At 44.6% G+C, this 20,221-nt stretch overlaps 1 protein-coding gene across 14 annotated transcripts in view; it reads right to left on the bottom strand.

Annotated features, from left to right (window-relative positions):
* Positions 1–20,221, bottom strand: part of tenm2 (teneurin transmembrane protein 2) — a 227,050-nt gene that overhangs the window by 15,645 nt on the left and 191,184 nt on the right. For 8 of the 14 annotated variants that reach the window (XM_034884112.1, XM_034884113.1, XM_034884106.1 and 5 more), the window contains 13 exons: positions 18,810–18,932; positions 17,327–17,553; positions 16,467–16,662; positions 14,201–14,302; positions 13,234–13,428; positions 11,660–11,860; positions 9,205–9,390; positions 8,228–8,254; positions 4,208–4,354; positions 3,674–3,884; positions 3,046–3,165; positions 1,364–1,625; positions 814–1,081 (listed from right to left, as the gene is read on the bottom strand). In XM_034884112.1, coding sequence (XP_034740003.1) covers positions 814–1,081; positions 1,364–1,625; positions 3,046–3,165; positions 3,674–3,884; positions 4,208–4,354; positions 8,228–8,254; positions 9,205–9,390; positions 11,660–11,860; positions 13,234–13,428; positions 14,201–14,302; positions 16,467–16,662; positions 17,327–17,553; positions 18,810–18,932 — 2,265 coding nt within the window. The remainder of the gene's footprint in view (positions 1–813; positions 1,082–1,363; positions 1,626–3,045; positions 3,166–3,673; positions 3,885–4,207; positions 4,355–8,227; positions 8,255–9,204; positions 9,391–11,659; positions 11,861–13,233; positions 13,429–14,200; positions 14,303–16,466; positions 16,663–17,326; positions 17,554–18,809; positions 18,933–20,221) is intronic. The other 6 variants (XM_034884107.1, XM_034884114.1, XM_034884111.1 and 3 more) reach the window with 3 other exon arrangements.

The raw sequence follows: 20,221 nt of genomic DNA, 5'->3' as shown, positions 1-20,221 counted from the left end.
AAAGAAAAACAATGATTTAGGAGGAGCTAGATATGTTACTCTAAGCCTGTTTGCTTACATGTGCATGAATATGCTGTTTCTGTGCATGCATGTGTCTATTGTTGTGTTCCAACTTGTTAAAAGGAAAGGTGTGTTATCACATCGACTCCCACTTTAGTCCCTGAGAGAATGCTGTTGCCAGCACCTTTTTAACTTCACTGCAAACATTATACTGTACCTGCGTCTGTATCCACATCTAGCAAAACATGACCTAATCGTAAACTATGGAAGTGCTTTATAATCTTCAAGAAATGTCAAATTACAGTCACTATAGGAAACCATGGGATCTTCGAGTGAATGTAACTTCCCAAACAGTATGCCCCTCCTGATTTTAGTCCACACTGAAGCCCAAGATGTCCACTGCATCTGTGGCCTGACAGCAGTGTTCGGCTGACAGCATCTGTGAGCGACTGTGACAGCAGAATGTAATAGCACTGAGGCTCCCCTGGACTCCTGCTTGCTGCTCCAGTAGCTAACTGCTAACTCACCCTGATGGCTAATAACCCTTCACCACAGTTACGGCTGGCTGGCTGGCTGAACCACACGCGGTTTCAATGAGAAATAGACGTATGGAAGAAAAAAAAGCACTTAACTGTGGCTATCCTGCGTAGTGGATGGACGCCGGGTATCTGGTGTATTATCTCTCCTTCAGGACCCCTAATTAGCACTCTCTCCCTCTGTCATTGCCACTGCTGACTTACTGGTAAAGTTTCTACACCACTGGGAAAAAAAACAACCAACACAGCTTCTCTTCCATCCATCCCTTCCACTCACCAACAGCTTCAGAAAGCCCGTAGACCCTCTGCCCATATGCGTCAGTCTTGTCCCAGATGTAGGTGTAGGCCAAGTTGGGTGATGCGTGGAACCACTTCTGGAAAAGGTGGCCCTCCACTGCTACCATCAGGTGAACCTTCAGCAGGCCCATGGACACCACGGCTGGAGTCATGGTCACCTTGAGCAGGGAGCGGTATCCCTGTGTCCTGGAGCTTAGGTAGCACAGCTTTAGGCTTGTGCCAGGCACCTCGATCTGCTCATGCAGCACCTGGATGACAAAGAGAGGAGATGACAGGAGAGCGGGATTAGGGAGGATTAAACAGAGAGGGAGTAATGGGGGTCACGCTTCCACTGACGGCTGAAGGACAAAAAAGGGAAAAAACAATGGCAGAAATAAAGGAATTGAGGATAGAGGGAACGAATTGGGGGACAAGCTATGGAAGCGAAAGGAGAAAGAGCGCTACAGGAGACAGACATATAAGAGAGTGGGAAGAGAGAAAGGGAACCAGAAGGGAGATTAGCCGGCTGCCAGAGGTCAGTGGTACTGCACCTGTGTCTCCGGTATGATGGGTTTCTCCCCTGGCTTGGAGCTGAAGAAGGAGGAGAGAGGGGATGCAATCACAAGAGGGTCAGGCCTGACGAAGCCGCTCAGGTCACAGCCCGGGATCGTGTTCTCTTCTGTCTTAAGCACCAGAGTGTCCATAGCATAAAACTGGCTCCAGGGCAGCCACACGGTGCGCTCCTGGCTCAGGAAGGGGGCGCGCTCGAACCGCAGAGTCAGTGATGCACCACCGTTAGCTATCAGGTCAAACCTGGAGAGGTTTGCAAGAAGAGGATGGGAATGAGGTACAGATGGGGACGGGTTGTGATGGACGATCACTGACACTGTTTGTTTCTTCCAACATAATATTTACTCCACTGCTTTAATTCATCAACAAAAACAACACCTGGAATAGATTTTTTTAAATTATTGCATAATGTTACGCCAACCTTTACAACGAACAAATCTAGACAGGCTGTCTAGACAACAGTTTAAGATCTGAAATATAAATAGCACAATGTTAGAACACTGATCTCTACGTAGAAGTTATTTTATTAGATGTTCTTTAACCTTTTGTCTTCAAATTATGATTAACAGCTGTGAGCTGATGATGGAGATAGAAACAGGTCATGTCCACATTTGCCATGGCAAACGGCCAGAGCTTTGTACGTGTCTGGAACCGCTGCGGACAAGAGCCTCCAACAACTTGAAGAAAATAGCACTCATCAAAACTAAACAAGGTCAGACAAGGACATCACAATACGTTCATTCAAGTCACAAGTCTGTGAAACTGGTGGGTAACCGCCTCTGAAATACAAGGTTAATTGAATGTTACTAGAAGTTCAGATGCTCCGGCGTCAGCTCGGCCTAACTGGAAGTAAACGCTGAAAAGAAAGCATTGCTAACGGGAGGAGACGGAGACAGGAACCAGAAACCGCACATTTAATAGGTGGAGGTCAGTCTAAAGAACCAATAAATCACAATTTGAAATAACATGTTACAGATGTCAGCCATACTTAAATTCAATATAACTTGCCGAGGGGAAAACTGGACAGACAAGTCAAATTAAAGCAGCCAACAATGCTCCGGAAACTGGAATTCCTGCAGGAGAAATGGAGAGACACGTCAGGTGAGTTAACCAAATGTGTTTGGAAGGTGGCTTTTAAAGCAGAGACCTGTTTTTCATTTTTTTGCCTTCACCATTTCTCAGATGGCCCTATCATTCGGATACACATATTGGACCATGATTATTGTGAGGGAAATTTCTCTTGTTGTAACATGATACAGTCAAAGTACAAGTAATTTGACTGGTACACTATTTTACATTATATTTAGTGTTTTTTATTTTATTACATCTTGCAAATTTTTTCCCCATTTCGTTTTCATATCATTTTTATTAATGTATTTTCACTAAGGATACTGAGTTTGGACTCTCAGTCGTGTTGTTGTAAATACATTTGCTCGGCTCTTATTTGAAATCCACTTTCTTTGTTGTATCTAATTATCTGTGGCTGCAACAGGCCTAGTTTCCTCACAGGATCATTCAATATACTAATCTACTCTAATCTAATCTAATCTGATTTGATCTAATCTCATCTAATCTCATCTAATCTCATTTGATCTAATCTAATCATACAGCCTATGTGGTGAGGTAGTTTCAGGAAGGAGTGCTAGGTAGCTGTTGTACATACATTCCATCCTGCCGTGTCAGCGTGTATCCGTAGTGGGGATAGTTGACAAAAGACACGTTCACCCCCACCAGAGGGGTTCCATCTGTAGTCAACACTTGACCCCGGATTAGAGATGCCAAACTGGAAGAAGACAGAAGAGACAGAGTCAGAGAGCGATAGTCAATCTATCAACCCAATCTTCTTAACCATCAATCACCTGATTGATTAATCTCCCCATCTTTCAATCATCCAATTTTCCCATTCATTTATTGCTCTGGTCTTCCACCACTCATTAATTAGAAACAATCAGCTAACCCCGCCATCGACATTAGCTCACGTCAATCATGTAAACAAACCATGACAAAGTAGATGGATGTGTGCGTATGTATGTGTAGGAGCGTGTGTGTGAGTGAGGGGCTGCGCCTGACAGAGTGATGCACATAGAATAACAATTAAACGTACAGCAGCGTCTCCATGAGCCATTTCCTTTGAATGTCGTCATGTGTATGCAGAGGAGGATCAGCACCATGGACAGCGCTAACTTTAACTCTACAGAGAATCTAGGCTAGGCCTGCTTTGGCCCTGGGACTGGTTCAGGTCTTGGATGTCCCTATTTGATATTTTTGTGTAACTGAATCTAAAGCCATACCTCGAGTTGAACGGGTTTTCCCCAGGGAGGACGTGGGTGCTGTCCCGTCCCACGAGCATCTTGACGCGGTTGTAGAAGGAGCGGACGCGGGAATGGGACATGGGGCTCTGCTGGATGACCAGGAGAGGGTCCCGGGAGCCCCGGCACAGCGGGCTGTTCTGACAGGGACTCTGGATGCAGCAGTCTGGGTCCATGCAGTCTGTTAGTCCATCTGAGAGATAGAGAAAGAGCGATGATCACGTGGTTGTGTAAGATTGGCAAAGAACTACCCCGACTTCTTCTATTATTGATTTCACATTGTGATCATCTTTCGATTCTTTTACAGTTGAAGGTTTAATTTTGGCATTCATAGTGAGGACTCCTCTCATGAGCCTTCTATCTTAATTTGATTTCTTGTTTTAACTAATTATTTTTCTAGATCATTATTCCTTTCCTTATTTTTTCTTTTTTTACAAAATGCATTCTAAAGTGAGGACTGCACTTATAACAGTCGTCCCCTCCCCCTTTAATCTTCTCCTGGTCCTCCCAGTTCACCTCCTTCGTTGTCCTTGTTGTCGGCGCAGGAGGTCTCCATGGCAACACTGCAGCCAGGGCCCCTCCATCCTGTCTGGCACTCACAATGCCAACTCTGCTGTCCCATGGTGCACTGGCCGTTCCCGTTGCACAGGTTGGGACAGCCGTCTGCGAGGAGAGGACAGGAGGAGACAGGAAGGTGAGAAAGAAGGAAAAGGGGGACGGAGGGATGATGGAACCGAAGCAGGGTGATGCTTGCCTGTTTTATCGTCAATGAGACACACATGAACACGCACACACACACATACACACACATACTCATACTCACACATGCTCATAAATGAGTCACACTCAATTTAATAAGCATGTGGAAGCATTCTGTAAGTATTGATTGTTCAAGAATCAATTTAATTCAGCACGTCAATTTTCATGCACACCTTCCCATCCGTATGTCTCTACACCTTCAGGATGGCTGCTAACGCACGTGTGTGTCTGTCTGTGTGTGTGTGTGTGTGTGTGTGGGGTGACAGATCTCTTGATTCACTTACTTAATAGAGCCCCACCCGCTCATCACACTCTCTCTCTCTCTTGCAGTCTCTCTCACTCTTACTTATGATTCAGTGTAGGTAATGGGATTCTGACGGCCTGAGAGTAATGCTTTCTCATGAGAGAATGGGATTATGTTCGATGGAGTGTGTGTGTGTGTGTGTCTGTGTGTCTGTGTGTGTGTCTGCGCAGTGGCAGTCCATGAACTAATAAACCTTCACTTAAGGTTATGCAAAAAAGCTCTACCAGAATCTGAGGCCCTGGAGCCAAGAACGCTCTGTAACTAGCATGGCAAGGCCACCATCAAGTCTAGAGTGACTTTAAGGCAAGGGAAAGCAGCCATTTTAAGTGTGTGCAATTATAGAGGGCAGTAGCATCTTTTCAAAGTTATATCCACTAATAACTCTTCGTCAGTTGTCATGGTAAAGAAAATGTAAAGGAATAGTGTGATGTTTTGGGTAATACTGTTATTCACTTTCGCAAAGTTTAGTTCAGAATAAAGAGTGGAAACAGCTTACAGATGAACATGTTACATCTCGTCTGTTTAATCTGTATGAACATGTGTGAGAAAACTGTTTTTATGGGGGTCATGTGCGGAACGGTTTCTTGGCTGGGAGCAGGGACTTCCTTCCGGAGTCTTGGTGGTTCCAGTCAGCCAGGACAGTAGTATCAATCTTTTCATATACTCTTGGTAAGTGTATTCCCCTAAAGTACTACACCCTTAAGCTCACTCCCACATTAAAAAAAATCCACTAAATTGGGTTCAAATAAGAACATCTGCTAAATTTTAAAAGATAAAAACTTCTGTTTCTGAAAGCTCACTATGGCATTTTTATATTCCATTTAATAATTTGCATTCAAGCTGAAGACAATGTTTCTCATCAATGTCTTTCTCAAAAAGGCCTTTAACTCCTGGCCTGTCTAACCATTTCCCATATCGTTCTAAATCACACCTTTCAAGCTATAACACAAGTCTGTGTGTCTGCCACATTATAATCTATCAGGGAGATTGGGGGGGAAAAAAGAAACCATGATGACACACAATGACAATGTTTTCTCCAGCAGCACAAAGAGCCTCAAACAAACTTGTCACAGTGATTTCCTCTTTTATAAATGAAGGAGCAGGATGCGACACTCTTAAGTCTACCCACGGGATACGGAGGCAACAACAGGGTTGACTGATAAAACAATATGTGCGCACACGCGCACACACACACACACACACACACACACACACACCCCCAGCATGACGCACCCTAGAGATATGACCTGACATTTCCCACTCAGTAGCAGTGTGCTGACACAGAGTGAGGAAGGACAAAATAACCCAGTAAGAGATTATGAATATAAAATGCTTTTCATTGAGTCCTGCTCAGTAGATTAATGAACGTATTTTCACTCAAGTTGCACAGTACTATTTCTTGCCCTCTAACAAATCGCTGCATCAATAAAGCCATGCATTATGAATACAAATAGTGCAATCGAAACCGTGGCAGCAGCTAAATTAACAGGCATTTCACCCGGATTGGCATTTTATCATATGTCTCAACCACCAGGCGATGAGGGAAAGTCAACAGAGGACTTTGAGAAAGAGTGCGTCATCTTGGTTGAAGAAGAGGGGATGGGGGTGGAGGTGGCGCTGGAGGCATGCGAGCTTAACCACGTTTTTAGCTTAACAAGAGGAATCAAATCAAAGGTTTTTATCTTTAATTATTACCATTTTCTGCATCAGGGGACTGCTCATGATGCTGTATTAACAGTCAGGCTGGAATAGATTGTCCCCAAGTATTGAGCTCAGGGAACAAAGGCAGTTAGCAGTGATTGCCTGTTAAATGGAGTTGCCATTTAAAGCAGCCAAATACTTATGAAGCACCAGGACAGGACAATCCATAGCAGGCATTGATCGGCTTGCCTGGGCAGGCCGACACAAGACTCCTCTCTCTTTAATGCCAGGGCCCAGTCGATACCCCTTCATACTAACTAGAATAAAGTGGGATTTCAGAAACTATTAAGTCCACCCTCCCCACTAATGTACTTGGACTCTGATGAAATCCCCTTAAAAAGGAGAAGAAATTGCCTTGGGTTATGGGTCAGCACACACACACTCTTGTGTGGTGTGCGGTGTGTGTGGGCGTCGGGGTATATGACTGGATAGAGAAAGATACCAGCATTAGACTCTGAGGAAGAAGTGAGAAAGAAAGACAGACAGAGAGATAGAGAAAGATTGAGAACTTAGTGGATAAAAGAAACTGAAGTCAAGACTTTGTGCTAAAAAGTTCCACCATTCTCTCCTTTTCCCCCTGCTGCCCGCTCCGTCTCCTCTAAAGGTCATGAAGTAAAGGCCACAAATCCAAGACCACTGCTCATAGATGGAGCAGATAACTCTGCCCTTCCTCAGATAAATCTCCACCAATCTACTCTTTCTATTCTTAATAAGCTATCTTGGAAATGATGTTGATAACTCAAGCCCACATGTTCTGTGATGGGTCTTTCTGCTTCCCTTTGGCTCCATCTGCTCTTCTTTACTCTCCCTCTCTGTCTCGCTCCCTCTTTAACCCTGCGATTTACCTTTTCTCTGGGCTGGCTCTTCATAAAACAATGAGAGCTATTCCATTAAGCGTAGAGGGTGAGAGGACACTCTCAACGGTGCTCCGGGGACCTGTACTGTCAGGCAATCTGTGCCGCTCTGTGTAACCCGACAGAGGTTCAGCTGCGGGGCTATCTATTAAGCATTCTACCCTTCTCTGTTTGCGTCGATGTCTTAACCTTAGCCATGATTCTGTTTATCTATGTGTGATCTGACTAAACTGTTCATTATTTCTTTTTTTCTAGGCTTAGGTTGGAGGGAATAGGTTTGATGAAAAGATAGAAAATCTGGAATCATTACTGTGCGCTCGCTGAGTCACATACACACAAAATAAAAGCATTAGCCGCTCTACCATGGCCACGACTGTTGCCACAAATACCCAGATGTAAACACACACTCAACAGTTCTGTATTTTGTGACACCCTATTAAGGCCTCGCATCAGTGGCCTATGAAATTTACCAATTACTTCAAAAGTTCTTTACGGCTTTCATCATTTTCTCCTCGTGCGAAGCAGCTGTGGTTACGTAATACATGACTAGCATACCTGAGCAGAGTTATGTGTTTGTTTTTCCCACATTAGAAAATATATGGAGAGGAACACGCTCACACGCATGCACAGCCACACATTCACAGCACAGCCCCTCAACACTGCTGATACCACACTGGGTTCTACTGTACCCCACAACACATCTAGGCTCAATGACAGCTAGCCCCCGCTGTGGAGCGCACTGCTGTAAATGGGAGTGCGCTACACGTGGTGGAGCTATCATTGAGGCTGGCGCCCTAATCTACGGACAGATAGCACCACAGAGTCTACAGAGCCAAGCCAGGCCAAAACCCACAGATGCAGCAGCTAGCTTCTACCACCACAGGCTAAGAAACAAAACACCAGAGTCAGATACGGTACCTGCTTTGTCAACCATGCTCCCATGGTCTGCAGTGGGAGAAAACGTGCAAAAGGTAAGAGATTTTTTTGTTGTTTTTTAATTAAATGCAAGCAACATCATGCAGAGCTGAAATGAACAACAGGCAAGCTGAGATAAGCTAACAGCGACAGTGTCTGGTGCTAGTGAAGTGTGCTTTGCGCCAAGCTGAGGTCTGACAACTCTTTTATCTTGGGCTGATGCTGCAGTCAAAGCTGCCCTACTTTCTGATGGGGGGGAAATGGGGATATCATAAACTGTTATTCCCCTGTGCGTATATATGTGTTGGCGTGCGTGTGGTGTGTGTATATATGTGTTGCTATGCTGTGTGTGTTTTGGTGTTTATGTGTGTGTGTGTGTGTATCAGATTGCAATCACAGTGCTGTGGTGACAAGAAAATGAGACTTTGTGTCTCAAAGCTCTGTGGGTGAATCAAAGGAATCTGGCACTCATCCATCCAAAGTGACAATATGAGACAGTGATTGACTGACATAAAAAGGCACACTCTTGAACACACGCACACCAGCACAACTGTGTGCATGCACACACGGGCACACATAAAATGTGAGAGAGAAATCTTTTGATCACAGCGATGTGAGAAGTTTTACCTTTAATCGTGTATCTTTGGTGTTTTCAAGGCCAAAGTAACTAACACTCCTGGGTCTGCAGTTGAGAAGCAGCCCAAAAACGGCTAAATCATGCTCTTTCTGAAGGCTACCACCTCCCCTTCTAGGAGGTTTGCTCCTCTCCTCTCTGTTCACCCAGCTTCTACATCGCTCCCTACCCCCCACCCCCTTGTCAAATTCCCAGAAGTTTTTGCCTCCACTTCTCATTTCGAGATTCCTTAAACAAAGTGGAAAGGAGCTGCCACTTTGGTCTGACTGGGTGCTGGTGATCCTGTTGACACGCATCAAACACACACTTCCCAAAGGCACACACACACATACAGGGAGGTGCTTACCGATGGTGCAGTGCTCTCCGTTCCAGCCCTGGTGACACTGGCACTTGCCGTCCTTGCAGGTTCCATGTTTGATGCAGAGCGGGTTGCACACACGCTGGTCACAGCCTGCACCGGTCCAGCCCTCCTCACAGCGGCAAGCTCCCCCCATACACACTCCATGGGTCCCACAGTCGACTGAGCACACCTCTGAAGGAAGGTAGAAAGATTTGGGTCACACACATTATTTCTGGACTCAAAACTTGATGACTATTGTAGGATTGTATTTGGCTATTTGCCAAACTTGCACTCTGAGACAATGGAGATACTGCCCAGTAATCACTGATTTGGTAGTGAAAGAATGTCTAAATGAGTTTTTAAAACATATATTTGTTGTTTCAGCAGCCTCAAACTGGCTATGTTTCAACATGAAGCAAGTCCTAACTGAATGTGGAAGTATAGTTAATACATTACCACAACAATAATGGTAATATGTAACTAGGAGGTGTAAAAATGTTCACTTTTAAACCTAAGTTTTAACCTGCAAATCCAAACATCTGTGCTGTTTGACTTCATCCCCTGTGACAGTCAGTAACAATGTCAAATTACCCGAGTACAGGAAAAAAAACAAGTGCCCAAAGCAGCAAAACAATCAAATCTGCACTAAACTAAATACAATTATCCGCTTTACAATAAAATCAGTGATTTTATTTTCGTGAAGACACGTTTTATTTCCTCGGCTTCCATTACATTCACTGCTTGGGAGGCTCGATGTTGCAGGCGGCGACGGTGCATGTGGTGAGATGTGACAATCCCCGCTCATGTGCTCAGGACCCCCGGTGTGTGGGGGAATATAGTATGTACAGATGTTTGATATAAACTTGCTGAGGGATCCTGCAGCGTGGAACAATGTTGCCTTTATTAAAGTTAAGCATTGCTGCTCTCATAACAAATGCTGGAGCTGTGTTATTGATCCTGAGACGGGGAAGCATTGTGAGCCTGACATGTTGGAGGCTGCTGTCTCTCTAACAGTAGTGGTGTTAACAGCTTTATTTTATTGAGACAAAGAATCGTGGAAGTTGAGTATTTTATTATGAAAAGGCATTTAAACGGGAACCCAGCTACTTTTACAAGCAATATCTATCTTATGTTTTTACTCCATCCAGGAGGTGCAGCTGGGAATTATGAGCCTCATGCACAGCAAGTGACTCCAGGCGCCTTTCATTTTCTTCTAAATCCCACACAGACTTTATTAACTGTATATGTCACTTTCTAATGCAAACTCACCTCCTACATTCATGTAGTCATTGATATTAACCCTGCTTTTGTCCTCGGGTCAAACCATTTTTAAAAAGTCTCTATATCAGAAATTAGGGTTTCTTTCAACCAAATTTTCAAAAGAAATAGCATGGATACTGTCCTACATTGCTTGTTAGAAATTGTATCAAATTCATAGCATTTAAAAAAATTTTTTTTTACAAAAAAGAACGTTGAAAAAGCTTTAAAAAATGTGGAGGAAAAAGACGTCCAAAACGTTGAAAAAATGTTGACCCAAAACAACAAAAAGTTGCATTATATGCAGGAAGACAACACAAGGGTTAAGAAACATCGGGAGAAGGCATTTCATGATCTCTATTCTAAAATCACTTTATTGGCTTCACAGGGCACAACATAATCAATTTCATAAATCTAAAAATAACTTATAAAGACCAGAACAGTTTGGCTCCCTAGTGCACTTCTTACTACCGTCCAATCAGACGTTGTCATGTCTTCCAACTGTACGAATCAACATCGGGGGTTTTACTCTGGAACAGCTGGATGACCTGAGATCTGTCACAACTGTGTTGTTTAAATGTACAATAAATGCTTTTCTATTGTCTAAGGCTAATGTTGCTGTGTGTGTGTGTGTGTGTGTGTGTGTGTGTGTGTGTGTGGGCTGGGTGCGGGGGTTTGCTATGTGTTTGCTGGTATTATTTGTGGGTGGTTATTCTTCAGTATTTTTCCTTTTGTTGTTGTAGCTGCTTTTTATTTATTTATTCTTTTGTACATGTTACATGATGTTACTTTCATGTAAAGCCCATTGTAATAAAAGTGCCTTGCTTTGCCCAGTTTGGATTTTGAGCACTACCCTGCTGATCGTGAAAAGCTGTCATAGCCATACTGTCCCTGACAGTCTATTGAGGGAGAGGATTTTTATATAGCCTTGACAGTACAACTTGTCACAGTTTGTTCCTGTGTGCTCCAATTTGGCACAGACAAGACAACAGTTGCTGTCTCTGAAAGTTGTATTGTTTGTGGTTTTGAAGATTTCATTCAAACAGTTTGAAACCAAAGCCGTTTAAAATAAAATGGTAAACTAATCATCCATGAATCCTTAGGGAGCACACAATATGTTTGTAGTTGGCAGTCCTTTTCTCCTAACTATAACACCTCCAATCCCCGTCTTTGCTCTGCCTTTCTGCAGCCGGCCAGTTCTTACCCATGGAGCAGTCCGGTCCCATCCAGTTGGGGTCACAGCTGCACAGCCCAGTGTCTGGTATGAAGGCCCCGTGACCGTGGCACTGGTCTGGGCACTGGGCCCTGGGCAGCTCACAGTGGAGCCCTCCCCAGCCTGGCTTACAGTGGCACTCCCCGTTCACACAGATGCCGTTGTTGGAACACGTCGGATCCAGGCAATCCACTGCATTTAGCCACAGATACACCAATGTGGAGGGAACACAGGGAAAAAAGAAATTAAGAAATACACAAGCTAGCTAAACATTCCATATGAGCTGATGTTAGAGAAAAATGCAATTTTATGAGTTTGAAAAAAAGATTTGACAAAAGACGTATTTTCATTCTTTGTGTATACAAAATTATCACCAGACATTACTAAGGCAATTAAAGCTCACAATAATGAATAGCTGAGTCTATAATTGGGGCAGAGCAGCAAATGTGTTCCACTCTGGATGAGCAGCGAGTCTCACTGACACATTATTCAGCGTGAGCGTTTCGACTCTGTGTATGTGTGTGTGTGAGTGTGTGAGTGGGGGTATGCATTGGTGTGTATGCGCTAATACATGGGAGACAATCTGACACTGTCAGTCTGCCAGGTTGACAGGCAGCTTTGAGTCCGAGCAGTGAGTGAAAACCAATTTGACAAATTACCTCCTCCCGGCAAAGAGCCCACCCACCCGCCCCTCTCTGTCCCGGTCGCTCCCACTTTCTCTCTCTCTCGCTCTCTCTCTCTCTTCTTTTTTGTCTAACACCTCTCTTACCCCTCCTCTTCCCTCCTCTGGCATGATTGACCCCTTCACACCCCTATGCACACACACATTCAAAAAAAGCACATGGTCGCACATAACCTCGGCCCTCCGTTTCTGTTTGCCTGGCAGAAACGGCGGATCCCAGTTATCGATTTTCCTGTCGCTAGCACTCCAGGCAAATTGTTTGAGGGACTGTGCTGTGATGAATATCAGATTTGAGACCAGAGGAGAAGGGAAAAAAATTGATGAGAGGGAGAGCAGGAGAAAATGCTGATCTTGTTCTCCGGCCCTGTGTCTTGACTTTCTGCTCCTTTCTTTTCTTTGTCTTTCTTTCCCTCTCCTCATCGTCATCTTTGCCACGCTGCTCTCTTTTCTCCCTCCTTTTTCCAATTCTCTCTTTCTTCATACATATTCACCTCTCACCCCCCCGGACTCCCCCTCCATCTCTTATTCCTCTTTTTTGCTTGCTTCCTATCGTTCTGATGTGGTGGCCTGATCCTTCTTAACAAGGATCAATAGAAGTAATTTCATGCCTTTATAAAATCCCTGATGTGTTTGGCTGCGTTATCGAACTTTATCTAGATATATGGAGAGAACGGACACTCTGTCAGATTAAGATTATGCTATGATGAGCTGTCTAACTGGAGTTACTGTAGGAGTGTGTGTGTGTGTGTGAGTCGGTGGATGTGTGAGGTATGCAAACAGTCATGATTCACTCAGAAATAATCACCCTGAAATAAAACCAGCAGACACACATTATAAACCATCAAAGATCCTTGAGGAACACCACGCCAGTAACTCCTCTCACCCTCTGCACAGCTCGGGCCTTTGTAGCCGATGGAGCACACACAGTTGCCGTCGGTGCAGGTGCCGTGGCCGCCGCAAAGAGGGTCGATGCACTGCGTGACGGGGACATCACACTCGGGTCCCTTCCAGCCGCTGTAACACACACAGGAGCCCTTGTCGTATTGGCCGTTGCCGCTGCACAGCACTGGGCACGCCGCTGGAAGAACGCAGAAAGAAAGAGGGGGAGAGATTGAAGTGGAGCTGGGCGATACGGAGAAAATCAAATATTATGATATTTTTTACCAAATACATCGATGCCGATATTGCTGCGATTTTGTTGGGTTGACTATTGGTGTTTTCACAAAGTATTTACACTATGATATTTTAGATAAAGAATCATCAGTAATGTGTATATAGTGAGTGACATCACTTTGCTGTAAAGCAGCCTGTAAAACTACAGTATGGAAAGACAACACTTGTGTCAAATGGATATCCAAAATTTAAGACAATTTATAACCTCATACAGTATATCGATGTTGATATATCGCCCAGTCCTAAATTAAATCCTGTGTATAAGAAAAGGAAGGAAACTATTGGCAGTGCAGTGAAAAGACATGACGCCCACCCACGCCCGACTCAGCCCGCCAACACTTCACGGTGCAGGAGGGTGAATGGAGTGGATAAGGGGCTAGAGAGTGGCAGTGACACGGAGAGTAATTACAGGCAGAGGTAACTAAACTATTCATCAAAGCCGTCTATCCCAGGTGAGCACAGAGCCAGGGAGACGTTAGCTGGGGGAGCTGCCATTCATCATCACTCATCTTGTCTCGGCTCCACCTAAGGCCTTGCGCCATCTTTACACCTCCTAATCCTCTCTGCTAGCAGCATGGAGCCCAAACGTGCCGGCTGCTCGGCTAATTAGACGGTGGAAACGACAGATTTTTCTCTTTTTTTCCAATGGAAGAATCACATTTGCATGCAGCTAATACCTTTGGAGCAGTCCATGCCGTGGAATCCTGGGAAGCAATGGCACACACCAGAATTACACTCTCCGTTACCATGGCAATTGCGCGGGCACTCTTGCACTGAATCTGCAAAGAAGACAAAGTGAGACAGAGAGAGGGAAGGAGGGGAGGGGTGAGAGAGTTTTATGGCGAGCATCAAAGCATTCGATTCATTGTCACCATTCATTCTTTGAGATACTACAACTGGAGTCGAGGCGTTCAGGGTCTCAGTCACACCGACATCAAAAGCAAGCGCCCTACGCCAAGATTCCTAGCATTCCCTTTCATTGCGTTTTTCATAGTGTGGGGAGAATGCATTTTGAATCAGACATTCTTCCAGACGCCATTACCCATTTATCACTTCTCTGCACACCGTAACAGAAAATAACAATGTCTCCATAACAGCTTGTGTTGTTCTTTTACTGTGATAATTCCATCTTTTGGCTTCATCAAACAAACCTACAATCTTCTGATCTGGCCCAATTCCAAGCACCTAGATACCTCTAATATTTCTAACTGTCAGGTAAGCTTGGTGGTTATCCTTATAGAAGTGGCCAGCCATCGAGAAGCTGGTTATACGTGCTTTACACCAACAGTCCCAACAAACCTTCCTCTACCCCGTATTCTGCTACTTCCCCCCTTGTTTTGGTTGTTTACTCCTTACTCTGGCCTCCTCAAGGCCCTTAATACTTCATCCAGAGGTGGTTGGTTGGAGCGACTAGGCAGATTTTAGCCGGACTCCGTGTGTGTGTTACTGGCTGTGTGCATACATGACTTCAGAGCTCCATCCACCTTGTAGTGCCTCTTAACCCACTTACAAGAAGAGAGCAGTTTGGTGGGAAGAAATAGGGTCGATGCTAATGATAAGGAGGCTTTTTGGACTTTAATTTGTCCCTTCCTCCTTCTTTCATGCTTGTTCTAGCTTCCATTCTCCTTTCATAAAGCATGACTCAGCCTATCCACACTGCCTTCCGCTCAAACACTTTTGTGTCCATGGCCGTTTCCCCCTCAGCCCCCATGCCTCCCTCTTACCCTAATGCCACCTTCTCTTTCACTCCCCTCTTCAGCTCCTCCTTCTCCCGTCCTTCACTCCACTTCACTCCATTCTGGTTTTGCCCCCACCATTATGTCTCTCCTCCAGCTCCCTCTCTCACTGCTCACTCTAATTCTGCCCTCAGCGCCTCTCCCTCTCCCTCTCTCCTTCTCTCCACTTCTCTTACTGCTGAAAGCACTACCGCCACATATTGACAGTGAAGGATTCTTTCACTCTGCTTGACTCTTTCTATCCATCCCCCTTGTTCTCACACTCATGTCTCCAACCCAGTTGAAATGATTTGGGGTGCAGTTTCAGGTCCTAAAAACATCCGATATGCAGGGTTGCAGTGGAATGTTTTTTAGCACAAACACGACGGACGTGATCCTGGTATAATAAGTTGTGTTTTGTTTTTGAATGCATCCTGTCAATTTATGCTATGTTTTGGCAAACACAAATCTTTACACTCACTAGGTGGTCCTGCCTACTTGACAAGCTGCTAGAGTTGTGTTGCTAGTAGCAACACTGTGCACATGCTGCTGGTGAGTGCTTTTTGCATCCTGGGATTGTGAAAAATATTAAAGTATAGATAAATAATAAACTCTGACTAAAATGCTATGTCCCTCTTAAAGGGAAACTCCACCAATTTTACACCTGTGAGATTTACAGATTTTTAATAGTATTACTGTGTGTGTGAAAACAAAGTCAGATACATTGTCTCAAGTGATGTCACTTGAGACACCATCTATTGGGGCTGAAGACGACAAATAAAAAAAATAAAAAAACTATTCTGGGGGTGTGGAGTTAGAAAGAAGTGAGTTTCCCAACCTCTGTAGTCCGCTCCTCATCACTTCTTGAGGATACATGAATCACTACTAGCAAAACGCAACTGAAGCTACGACAAAACTCTCAGCAGTGGAGTTGCATTGTGGGTAATCTAGGGACCAGGTTTGGAGAACAAAGAAGAATCCTTGGAATAACAAAGACAAATTTGTTTCTGCTGCATCGATTTTTATTCTTGAAAAACAACTGTCCATCGTGAGTCTGACAATGTTATACTGCAGGAGTGCTCTTTTAAATCAGTGTCACAGGTAACGAATAGCTTCGTCTCCAGACTCTTTCCATCTCCTAAATGCTGGTGCTTAATCTCATTTTGCCTCCCAACCTGCCTCTCCCTCCTTCCTCCCCCCATAGCTACGAATGCTGACTGTGTCTCACCCATGACGTTTGTGCTGAAGGAAACGGTCTCTCTCTCCCGACCGTCGTTGTAGAAGGCCAGGTGCCAGGCACCGGCGTCCAGGTACTGGACAAACACCGCCTCATTGAGGACCACAGTTTGGATGCTCCTCCTCTCCCGTGGAGACTCGACCACGCTCCACTTCTCCTTCCCGTCCAGGCGCTCCATATAGTCATACTGCAGGAGAGAGAAAGTGTGGGATAAAATCTACAATTCAACTATGAAGTGCTGCGGTGGCACTTTTTAGACTTTGAAAAATGACCAAGAGTTGTATATATGCAGGAAGATTTAAAGTTGAGGGAAGTAAGAGTGGCTGGAAATTGCCAAGGAAGCATCAAGAATGCAACAGAGAGATCCTTGAGGGCTGGAAACACTGTAGGAAGCATTGTTGTGTTGTACTGCTGCAGAATGTTGGAAATTCTTCATTAGGAATAACCCCTCGAGATGTGACATCTCGTTTGAAAGTTAGGAGGGCCACAACGTCTTAAGCTTAAGTCAAGTAGGGCAGTGAAAGACTTATCTGGATGCAATTATCCCATTCTACAAATCAAATCTGCTGTTAATTGAGTAGTCTCTAATTAATAAGAGGCAGTAAAAGTTACATTACTGGGAAATCTAATTAAGTGTAAATCTTAGACTAAATGAGTTTTTTCAAACAACTATTATAATGAATCATAAATTAATTTTAAGATGTCCCATGACATGAGCAAGTTTTTCTTCATGTATTTCTGCATTTTAGCTGATCAATATGAAGATAATGGGTTCCCCGTGAATACAATTATAATTCTGTGATAAGCCTATTACCCCTAAGGTGTTGCTGGCACCTGGTGCCAGATTTTACCTGAGCGTGGGAAGGAGGCAGGCCCTTGCGGATGTACACGCCGAACAGGGCGTCCTTGCCGAGGGAGATGTTGAACTTGAGGAACTGGGGTTGGCCGAGGTGGAGCAGGGACCTCCAGAACACTCCTGGAGGAACTTCTTGGGTCACCCGCCTCCCGACCTCAATGCTGCCCGTGTCTATACTGCTGTTCCGGCCGGCCCACGGGCCTGGAGCGAGGGGGAAAGAAACTACAACATCTGTGATTATAGGCATCGATGGTGAGAGTCAATAGTCATCACAGTTAACTGGAAATAAGCAGCATTAGGAATCCTTGGCCACTGAATAGTAATGGACGAGCACCGTGAGCTCTGCAAGCTGCGTGCCCAAAGTTTATATTAAAATGAGAGTTATTTCATACGACGGTGGGATGCAAAAAACAATGGTCTTGTGTCAAAGCCTGCAAGACTGTGGACTTTGTCGTCTGGGCTAAGACGAGAGAGAGGGCTGATAGCACGGCAGGGTAGAGCTTTCAAGGCAGACAGGCACACACACACACACACACACACACACACACACCGAAACACACAGCATCCTGCAATCAGGTCATTCATCTAACAGCAGAGTGTTGGGCCCAAGAAGAAAAAAGACTGAATATGTGTTTGTGTGTGTGTGTGTGTGTGTAGAAAAGCGAAGAAATAAAAGTAACAATGAGAAGAACAACAGCAGCATCTGGCCTAGACGGCTGCGGAACACAACACAACAGTCCTCTCATTAATACTGAATACAGACACAGAGCAGCAGCCCACATGTACCTATGGTACATGCTGTGTGTGTTACAGAGCGAGATCGAGCGAGTGAAAGAAGAATAGATAGAAAACCGCATGGGGGACGCAAAATAGAGGGGGGGAGGGGGTTGTGCAGTTGGTGTTTTAGCCTTCTTCTGACTGAGACGATAAACCTAGCTCGACACGACTCTCAGAGCGGCTGTTAAACAGCACATACTGATAGCACGGCTTGTACTGTGTCATGAATTATCAAAAGATTTTTGCTGGTGGGAGTCCTATGCTATATTTTTCTGGTTTTCAACAAAATACAACAATGTGTTAGTCTGTCCTTCAATACCTCATGACTTCCCTACCCTGTCTGTGGCAGTCAGCCCCCGAGCCAATTTAAACCTACTGAAGACAATAACCATTATAAAAGAAATTAATTAAAAGAGACATATGGCTTGTATTTCCAAAGTAAGTACTGCATTTGTTGGGGACTATTTTCAGCAGTGGATTAATACACATTTGGTATGCTGGTGAGTATTTCCAGCACCAGGATTTGAGTCAAAATAAACTAAAGTGCCCGTGTTCATCATTATGAAAGAACGTGTTACCCGATGCAACAGTGTGGCTCCCTGATGTATCTATAATAGCTTTTTGGACAATAATTTACGGCACTCTGCATGCAGTGTATGGACTCTTATGTGGGGGGAGAGGGGGGGTGCTGTAGTTCATACCTCTGCCTCCAGAGGGCAACGTGGCCACATCACTGTTGACAGGCAAGCCCGCTCCCAGTCCGTTGTTTAACACAGGGCCGTCGGATGGCTTCAGCTGCCATGTCAAACCCAGCAAGTTGATTGCTGCACACAAAGGGGTGGAGAGAGAGAAGAGGAGCGAGGGAGTGTGAGCACACATGACTTGAACCATGGGTTGTCTACAAGCCTGGAATAACTAAAAAGGCTACACTTGAAAGCTCAACGAGCAAAAGAAACCCAGGTGGCCAAACCTCTCGATCTGATCTGTTATTTATGTGGCAACCCATGCAGCTTTAAGACATGTGTGAAAGCTTATCAATCAGAAACAGTGTTAAAGTTGCAGGTAACCTAGAGCACAAAAACTGAGGCGAGTCTTACAAAACAAACATTAAAAAAACATAAGGATCTTTTTTTTTTTTCACTGAATCTTTACCTCAACCTCTCACAGTCTTCGTTCAACCCGACAGCATTTCTAGCTTTTATTTAGAAGCTTTTACACCCATCTTGCAGAAAGCAAGTGACAGATTGCTCTCTGAAGACATTGCTCTATGACTCTCCTATCCCTTCTCGTCTTCTTTTGTCCTCTGTTGTGTTATTCTGTGCTGGTGGTAAAAGACTGCTCCAGTGTGTTTGCTCTTCACTTTGTCAGCTCTTTACTCTCCCTGTATCTCTTTCCTTCTTAGCCGGCTGCCAAGCGTCACCTCCCTCTCCAAAAAACAGGAGAGAGGAGAAAAATAAAATGAAAACTGAACAGAAAGAATACAGTCACTGTGCACAAAAGTAGAAGTTTTTTGTTTGGTGACAGGTATGTTTGAGTGTTTTAAACACTTGTGAGTAGAAATATGGGAGATGCATTGTTTGCTAATGTCTGAGTATTTAAAATAAGTTATAGAAAAGGCACATTGCACCTGTACTGTAGTGTATATATTGTATATATATATACATTGCAATGTGAGCTTTGAGGATGCACATAGCGTGAATGCGTGATTGTGTACATTGCATTATGTAGGTGTTATTGCATGCCTCTCAGCCTTGGCCTCATCCCCCCCACACACGCTTTATTACACCTGCATCTGAAGCCTGGGAATCAATTTCCCTCTTGTCAAATTCTATCTCCACTTGCCCAGTTTTTGCACACACAGGGATGAGTGTAAAAGTTGCAAGAAAAGGAGATGCGGCTTTAGGAATTGCTGCAGGGGCAGACTTATTCTCACCCCCGATGTCCCATCTTTCAGCCCCCACAGCCCTCTATCTGTTTCTTTGTTTCTTCCTTTTTATGCTTCCTCTCTTTCGCGCTTTCTTCCCTCCCTCGCTCCTGGTCAAAGGAAAGCGCTGACACCTCGGCTGCTGCACTGCCTCCGCTGTCAGCTCTTTTCTATTTTTCATGGGGGGGG

This window comes from Etheostoma cragini, chromosome 10 (genome assembly GCF_013103735.1).
Source record: "Etheostoma cragini isolate CJK2018 chromosome 10, CSU_Ecrag_1.0, whole genome shotgun sequence".
Lineage (NCBI taxonomy): Eukaryota > Metazoa > Chordata > Actinopteri > Perciformes > Percidae > Etheostoma > Etheostoma cragini.
The sequence above is the reverse complement of the archived record's forward strand: the minus strand, read 5'-3'. Positions and strand labels throughout refer to the sequence as shown.